The 9446-nt window shown below is 40.2% G+C and overlaps 1 protein-coding gene across 1 annotated transcript; it reads left to right on the top strand.

Annotated features, from left to right (window-relative positions):
* Nucleotides 1-1584: 1584 nt before the first annotated feature.
* On the top strand, nucleotides 1585-5489 carry fgf3 (fibroblast growth factor 3). Its single transcript, XM_027010906.3, has 3 exons — nucleotides 1585-2088; nucleotides 3542-3645; nucleotides 4173-5489. Exons 1-3 carry the CDS (start codon nucleotides 1812-1814, stop codon nucleotides 4674-4676), a joined length of 885 nt encoding a protein of 294 aa, XP_026866707.3. The 5' UTR covers nucleotides 1585-1811; the 3' UTR covers nucleotides 4677-5489.
* Nucleotides 5490-9446: the final 3957 nt, after the last annotated feature.

The following is a 9446-nucleotide window of genomic DNA, read 5'->3' as shown; positions in this document are numbered from 1 at the left end:
GTGATATATGAACGGGGAAGACAAATTAAGCAGCGCATTCCCTGGAGGTTTCAAAAAGCATGCTCTTGATAGCATGCGCTGGTGTTACGCCAAAGGGCAAGGAGATTTGTAGATGATGGTGCTAATTATGAGAATGGTAACCATAATGCGACCAAGATGGAAGCAATTTAGGCACAAGTCATTTGCGTGCTACCCTTCCACCCACTGCTGCAGAAACCCAGAAGCTTCGGTATTAGCGGCTGAAGGCGTTAGAGGCGTATTCGGAATATGAATATAGTGTAGCCATAGGAACTAAAATACAATAAACCAGAGCTTTTATTAACAGAAGAACCGTCTTGTATAGCTTCGTGTTATATTGACGCTGGAGGTGGCTGGACAGTATATGGGAATTAGTTTGGCATAATCGAGGGCCTAGGCTTCAGTTTGGGAATACGATGGAGGATTTCTCCTCCTCAGATGGCAAGGATATGCTGCACTTTTCTCTGATCCTCTCTGGACTGTCAAGAAGGACAAAACAGGTCTTAATCGGTCGATTCCCTTCAGTTATCTTGTAGGCAGTAAAAGCACCCTATATCCCCTCCCTGACCAGGCCTTTAATGTGCAAGAATATCCGACAGATACTCAGCAAAGGAATGCAAAATTTCTTTAGAATTTCATTGTAAATGGAGATGGCAAAAAAAACCAAAAAAACAACGGACGTTGTGTCAAGACAAATTGCTAAGACTCGAGGAAATGACGGAGCCGTTATTTTGAGTCGGAGTGAGCTGAGTGAACACAAAGTTGCCTTTACGCGTAGTTATTTTAAAATACCAGCTAGAAAATACACAGTAATACTAAGTTGGTTAAAAATGCTTGGTGTTGTAAATGTCTTTTACTATGCGCAGTCTTTTACATACTGCGAGATAAAATGATACCGAAAATGTAACTTAAGACTAAAGCTGCAGAAATCCAATCTAATCAGAAGCATAGAGGTTGAAAGCACATATTTAGAAGAGTTCATTGAATTATTGAATATTGTGTTCAGCGAGAATTTTTTAAAACTAACATTTAAGTAAAATATTGAAACCAGCGATGCGGCACATTTCACACGCATCTGTTTCAAATGTTCGCCCTTGAAAGCCACGTGCACACATCTACACACTTTAACATCACCGTTCGATCTAGTCACGAGCAGCGAAAATTAATTTGATAGTCACGCAGCCACAGGGCAATGCTCATGCCTTAAGACCACAGTGTATAATTTTCGGATGTATAATTGGCCTTTTGGATCTTTCAAAAGAAGAAAACTCTGCCCTCGGATGGCTCGCTCTTTGTGATGCGGTTTTCCGCAGTAAGCCGCCGTGTGTAATGCTGTGTAATTTTATCCACGCTGCAACCTCTTGGTTCACACAAGACTGATACCTTGCCTCCCCTTTTCTTTGTATCAATTGGTCGGGCCTCAGGCTATTGTTACAGGAAGGTTCTTTATTCCTGTGCGCACTGTCGATCAGCGAAATCTCACGATAGCCTCCTTGTGAAATCCAGGGGCTTTTTCCTCTTCCTCGGGCAGATACAGTCTGCTTGGAGAGGAGAGTTGAACCTATGACCACCGCCGAGAGGAGCCCACGCTGCTGTCAGCACGCCGGCTCTAATAAATGGCCAGGGCTATTCCGAAACCAGAATACAGCAGATTAAAGACAGGACACTGGGATACATAAACTTTCATATGTTCCGTGGACTGGATCGCAGGCAAATGCTACTTCTTTGATGGGACCCCGAGTGCCAGCTCTTTGTATTCCTGCGAGATTTTGCCGATATCCGGCCATGCCACAATGGTTATAATTCAGCTCTTGTTGTTGCTGAGCTTCTTGGATACCAGTGTGCAGGAATCTCTGGCTGTGAGGGTGGCCAGGACCCCGCGGGCGCCTTGTGCCAGGGGCCAGGCGTGTGACCCAAGGCAGCGGAGAGATGCTGGAGGACGCGGTGGGGTTTACGAACACCTCGGAGGAGCTCCACGACGCAGAAAACTTTACTGCGCCACAAAATACCATTTGCAAATTCACCCAAATGGAAAAATAGACGGGTCTCTTGAAGAAGACAACCCATTCAGTAAGTACACGCTCCTCAAATTCATGTTCGGAGAATTTAAACGCGGGAATAGCTTCGTACTTTCCAAGCATTTGTTTACATCGCTCATGTGACAGGAAACTGTACCAAAACTTTACTGAAAACGTTTTACAGTCCCACTAATCAATAAACAACGGAAACATCCGTTGTAAAACTCCTAACTAACACATACACCTTAAGAAGTATCCTTCAGAATATATCTTCAGTTACCCTCGGAAGTAAAATAAGAAACCAAACAGGGCTTCATCGGCAAAAATGTCAGCAAAAAAGTCATATATAAGTAAAAATAAACGTATCAGCAACTGTATGAGCAGTGACTTTGGAAAAGTGCATAAAACATTAAACAGATTCTGATATCACGCACTGATAATTTAATTAAATTATATTGGCGTTTTTGTCAAAATAGGTTTTTAACGTGTTTTTTTTTACGTTAGGAACACGCTCCTAATCGCTTGCGAGTGTTTTACTTATATCATGACTCTGACATGTCAAGCTTATTCCGTGACACCCGGGGGCTTGGGGCCGTTGTTTTAGCTGATCGGTTTTTATCTCAATTCTGCAGTCATTTGTCAGGCAGGAGTTTCCAATTAGCCAAATCCAAACACTGAGAGGATGCGCATTTCCATATGAAAATAGGATTTAGCAGACACTTTAACATAATGACAGAGAACGGATGTATTTATCCTATAAACGGATGATTATTCGAGAGACTAGAATGAAGAAAGCCATTAATCACCGCAAAAGAGGAGAATACACATCTACTTAAAGCGGCATTTAGTGTTTGTGTATCTTATCTGTCAGCATGTTTGCAACAGGATTGGTTTGTCGGGAGTTGTTCTGTAGGTCGTAACTCAATCAGTGCAGAGAGGTATAACTTGCATATAAAAATAAACATGGTAAAACCGCGCTTAAAGTGATATATTATTTATTAAATTTTTCCCCGCTTATTTCTTTTTTATTTTGGAAAGGACAGTAAACAACGGAGCGTAATGTTTGAGGGTATAGGGAACCTTAAACGTCAGAGTCATTCGACAGTTGTTTAGAAGCAAATCTCTTTGACCTTAGCCAAGGTTTGATCCAACTCTGTCAAGCTCTCAGTAAATCGTGACTCGGTCTTTGTGTAAGCCGACAAGGTACTTTTCCTGCTCATAATAGGAAGAGTAATTTGCAGCAGTAGTTCTGCAGGCCTTTAACGAGAGCGCGAGACATGCCCCAGGGTTCAGCCACATAAAGAGATCTCATCGGATATCGCTTATACACTCACATCCACTCACCTCTATACATTCATGAAATTAAATAGGCTGTTTTATTAGCGCCATGCATTGATACGAAACCAAGGACCTCCTTAATTCCGCGCGTGCCTCTGTCGTTTATTGTGACGTTTAAAGAATGACTTTTATACCACGCTGAATGACACATTCGTCTGTTCTTCTAGGTATACTGGAGATCACGGCTGTCGACGTTGGGGTGGTAGCGATCAGGGGTCTGTTCTCTGGAAGATACTTAGCCATGAATGAGAAAGGTCGCCTATATGCCTCGGTAAGGGTTACGTCACACTGGAAACCAATCTGTAGATGTGGAGCAAGTAATTTGCTCAGATGACAAGCAGAGCAATTTGATTCCGTGGCCACATGGTGGAGTTTTCATGCGTATCGTGTATGGCCATATAATACTGAATTGGTAAAAATGAGACACGTTTTAAAAATTTTAATCTCAAAATAAAAATAATAGTGCGCAGAGAATTAAACTGGTTTAGAGGTTATTGTGCACGTGTAGCAGTAGAAGATGTTTTGTGTGTGATTTTGTGGCTGTTTTGTTTCTGCGTGTTATGTATCAGCTTCTAGAAAACAGTCAGAGAATCAGACAAATATTTGATTATAAGTGCTATTTCAAAAATGACAGCTGAGGTTTATTGCCACTGCCGTCAATTTCCGATCCAACAAGAGATTATGATCTTTAGCCTTGTTTGTAAATTGGTACACAGAAATAAAAATAACAGATTCCTCTGAACCACATGGTTCAAACTATGAAAGGTTCACACTGACATTAACTCCTTTGCCCTTCAGGAAGTCTTTAACAAAGAGTGTGAGTTTCTGGAGCGGATCCATGAGCTAGGCTACAACACGTATGCATCGAGACACCACTCCACCACACAGCCGCCCTCCGTGGGACCTAGCAGAGGCGGCAGTAGCAAGCGGCGAGCCCTTGCCAGGAAGCAGTGGTACGTGTCCATCAACGGCAAGGGTCGGCCCAGGAGGGGCTTCAAGACGAGGAGCACCGACAAAGCTTCCCTCTTCTTGCCCCGCGTCTTGGGCAACAAGGACCACGAGATGGTGCGTCTCCTGCAGAGCAAACAGCATCAGGCGGGCTCCCGGCAGGCCCACGTGGGCCGAGCCGAGCGGAGAAGGAGAGGGCATCGGGGGGGTAAGGGCCCCAGCAGAAGGGCGGACACCCACAGAGCGGAGCCTGTGCTACTGCCAGAGACTTCGTCTGTCAAACATAACAAAAAAGTAAAACGAGGAAAAGCTTCCTTGGAATCAGGCGATTTTAAGGAGGACTTTTATCATTGATGTGCTACTGTTTTAGATGTAAAGGTCTTTTCTTTATACTGACAGAACCGTTTCTTTCTTTCTTTTTTCTTTGTGATAAATATCTTTTTTTTTTGACAAATGTCTTTTTTTTTTTTGACAGTCCAAATACATTTATGTGACCAAAATGTAATACTGCTGGATGTTTTCAGACATCTGCAAGATGTGTAATTATTGTATATAGTTGTATACAGTTATTTTGAACATTTTTTTTTCATTCTTAAGCAAATTGTTGTTTTTGTTTTTTTTTAAAAATGAAATTAGCAAACGTTTGGAAGTGCTTGACAATGCCGAAGATGTGTTATGTTGTTGTACTACAGGACTTTATAGATAATGGTGTCCAGAAAAGCACTTTTTTTCTCATTAACATATAAAGTAGGAGGCAACAATACACATAAAAACAGATAAAAACATACATGTGGTAGTCTACTGTCCTTAAACTGCAATGAGAAGTACTTTGTATATTACTAATGTTATGCATATTTATTTTTTTCACTTGCTAAGTTATTGATGACATAGTTACTACAGTTTCAAGTGTCAGAGAATATTACTTTGTTCACAAATATTGCTTTGTGAATGATTAAAATAAAAACTGCATCATTTGTGACATGTGAAGAAAAGAGTGAATATGGACTCTCTGGGTTGAGATCCAAAAATATTTTTGGTTGTCTAGAAGCTAATAGACAGATTATTGGTCACTTGTAAAGTTAGTTGCAAAACGTACTGCTTCATATGTATTGAACACTGTAAACAGTGACAGTAATGGAAAGTTGTGCTATCCACTGAAAGCTAAACATGGAGGAATGTCACCAATAAATTATATGGAAATATACATATAAATTATCTTGAGTGCTGCATTTGGAGAGTTAAATTAGACCTTCACTGAAAAGAAAGTTCTCTCTCTCCCTCTCTCTCTCTCTCTCACACACACACACACACACACACACACACACACAAACAAAATGTTCCTTCAAGAATAAATATCACAAGAGGATCTGGCAGCTGTTAGGTATATCAGGATTTTAACTTGACAGAATGACAGTATGATTCATGTTTGCAAACTCAGATAGAGATTATTAAAAGATCTTAAGCAAGAGTGAACAATTCTGCCTGTATTTTTGGTGGAAAAAGAGAAACCATTTAGCTCTTTTTATTTGTTTAACCTAAATAGCCACAATAATGGATTTTAGTTCTACCTAATATTTTTATGTTATATATAATATCCTTTGTGGCATTGACCTTTAAATATATTGATGACAATAAATTAAATATTTTAGGATGGATTCATTTCTGTTTAGTCTACTTGTACGTTAGATTACACAGGTGCAGAGATCCGTTTCTCCATAAAGGATGGTCCTCTGACAAAGATCTAAAAGGAAATGACTCATTTGAACAGATGTTAAATCAAATTAGATAAAAATACACTTTACCGTTTTAAAAACTTCAAAGCTACATAGGAGTGCTTTTCAAAGGCTGAAGTAAGCGCACCGGTTAAAGCTTTAGACATCTATAAGAGAAAAAAGAAATGTTATTCTATACTTTTGTAATTTCCAAAGCTTCCTGCCGGTGACAATGGCATATCTCAGGGGGAACCTGGGAAGCAGTGTCGCCTGAAACATTCTTCAGCCTTTTTCAAAACGACCAAAGCCCGAGATGCGAAAACAAGGCAATACCCCGTGAAAGGGAAAAAAACCCCGTCATAGAAAACGTTACACTTTGCTATAGTTTGCTATGAATGCCACACTCTAATATTACTTAAGCGGTATGCGGAGCTTTATGTATATATAGGAAAAAAATAATGACAAAACCTTTGTGATCATTTCTGAATATAATTAGGTGCACCTGCAATCCTCCGAATATATAACGTAGGTGATCAAATCTTTCCCAACACAACTTCCAATGATCAGCGACCTGACTGTTTTAAATTCTGCTATTTCCTGCTAAGAGTTTTTATAATGTCCTTGCTTAATTTCCCCCTGATATGCTCCAGAAATCCTGGTTATTATTATTTTTCTATGCAAAGGCTCAAGAGCACATTAACGTTATCCGGAGACGCACATTATAGAAATTATATTATTAAAGAAGTTTTTTTTTCTTTAACACTTTAGAATTTTCATCGTTTGTGAAATTTTATAATGTGTTTTGCCTATCAAATTATCGCAACGTCGAAGCCACCGAGTCCATCTTATCCGGCGAAATAAACCGCGCTCTTCATAGTCACAAACTTAGTCCTGTTCTTTGATCCATGTTCTTAATACCTTTTAGGCACACGACGCGCGTATTAGTTCAGTGGCATTCAACAAGTAAACAGAGGCCCAGGGGTTAATGTTCAGCGACTTCTGATGACCTGTGCTCAGTAATGACGTGAAGAGGCTGGCAGAGACGCTCATTAACGCGGTCGGTGAAACAGGCTCCGACGGAGTCGTGTCTTTCAGCAGGTTCAGAGATTATCCTCGGCGCCTGCAAGCTTAATTAAAGTATGAAATTCTCCTAATTAATAGCAAGGTCTTTAAATAGTAATATTATCCAGAGGTAGCATGAAACAATTGCCCTTGACTGCGTGACTGCGAATATATTAAAATAGGCTATAAAATAGCCCGTATAAAACCTGTTCATTCTATTCACTGAGTCGTTCATCTAAGTTTTTTTTTATTCAACTGACCTAAAACACAAGGTTCCGGATAGTGGAAATAGTTCCAATTAAAATCACTGCTATTCAGCGGTATTCTTCTCTGGGCTGAGGGTCTCAAAGGGCCCCGGTGCTCGTGCCAATCTAATTGGTACCGTAAGGAATTTGGTATTGACCCAGTGAGGTCTGGGGGCATTGTTGGTGCAGACAGGCCGCCTACTGGCCATCTGCGTGGGACCTCCATGCGCAGCTGACCCCTGCATTACACCTTCCCTAGTTTTTATAGAAATGGTCTCTCTCTCTCTCTCTCTCTCTCTCTCTCTCTCTCTCTCTCTCTCTCTCTCTCTATGGACTTTCATCAATGCGGGTACGCGGAGTACAATGTGATGATCGATACATGCAACAAAAAAGGGCTGATTTACCTGTTGTAGACCTTCTGCAGTTGGTTCTCGAGTTTTATTAGGATTATTGGAAAATATCATATTATCATATTATTTGAATATTGGGGTTATTGGGTAATATGATCAAATCGACGGTTATAAGGGAGACTGGAAGTCGGATAAGAATCACAACAGGTGGCTTGCTCTTGGGCAAATCTTCAACCCTCTGTTCCCATAATCATTCAAATTTTCAATTCAAACAGCAATTCATAACAGTCACTTTTAGCTCAAAATTGTTAAGAAAAAATGTTTTTATTATTATTATTATTATTATTTTGTTGTTTGCTTCATAAAGTGTTAATCGCTTCTTCGCTGAACTGCTGCAACCTATGATTTCTTTCGGATTGCAATTTATGGAAATTCAGTCCCAATTAGTTTAACCGGAGTAATTATGGATTGTGGAAATGGAAATCCACTTTATCTGGATTAAATACATTCAAATACGTTACACAGCGCAATCAAACTAATTACTTTGGAGGGCTTAAAGGAGCACAATGGAAGCGCCTTATATTTGGTTTGCTGTAATTCCCAAACGTGACCTATAGAGGGAAGCACTGTTTATCAGATTCTGAATAGTATCCACAATAGTGACGTTTTAAAAGACCACATCTGAAGTCAAAGCCAAAGTAGCATCTATCTGGATTCCAGACAGCGCGAGCAGAGGGGCAATAAGTGCCAGCTGTCTTTGCAAAAGATCAAGGGGGCAATGGGAGGGTTCAGGGCGTCTATGTTTGATAGTAATCTCTTTTTCAAAGATCAATGGTACATTCTAAAGGAAGGCAATATAACAGAGGCTTGCTGATTGCCACGGGTGTAATCACGCGAGAGAAAGGCGAGTAAAACAGTCACGTCAGGCTACTTTCTTAACGGTGAATTCAAAGGTGAATCATTAAAATCACAACCCGAGAGGCTCTAAAGAATTGCGATGTTCAGATAGGATTGCAAGATATTACCAAAGTGGTGTATTGATTCTAAGTGATTCTTGCATATACTGTTTAAGTGTTTTATATTATACTGCGGGTAGCGAAGAAGGCAACAATCCCGCTCCACTTGAATTTCCCATCTATAGTTCAGCTTCATAGAAAATAACTCCTCTTCCCTTACAATCGTTCAGTTGAACAGAAATGTTGCACAGACCCGGTGTTATAGAGTGTGGTTTCAAGAAACACTGAAGTTTTATCATCTTATTGTGTGTACTGAATCTATATTTTATTTGTATTCCCCCTCTTGGATCAATGAAACAAATTTGAACTGCAAAGTTCGATTGCAGCACCATGGAGAGCGGCCGCGCGGAACCGTTCATATTATATGTGCAATAGTTAGGGGGGAAATATCTGCCGATATAACTTGTGGATCGAGTACACATCTCTGACATATTGCGTTCAAGGTCATACGTTATTAAATGCGTACTATACAGACATATATGTCACGCAAACACTGGCCTAAAACGTATGATAGTTTATCTTATGTTCAATGCAAGGTCACGGAGTTATGTCCTTTTATACCAAAACGTTTTAGTAATAATTTAGAGAGTGAATTAAAAGGAGTGCACAATGAAACAAACGTTTTCCGAATTCATCGATCGAAGCCAAAAACGTTCATTTTCCTACCTCTTTCATATGTCTTAGAAAACATCTCAGATCAAACGGTCCGAGGGGCATTGCAACGACACGCCTATTCGAT

Source organism: Electrophorus electricus, chromosome 3 (genome assembly GCF_041902795.1).
Source record: "Electrophorus electricus isolate QZ-2024a chromosome 3, ASM4190279v1, whole genome shotgun sequence".
Taxonomy (NCBI): domain Eukaryota; kingdom Metazoa; phylum Chordata; class Actinopteri; order Gymnotiformes; family Gymnotidae; genus Electrophorus; species Electrophorus electricus.
This window is presented reverse-complemented; position numbering and strand designations above follow the sequence as displayed.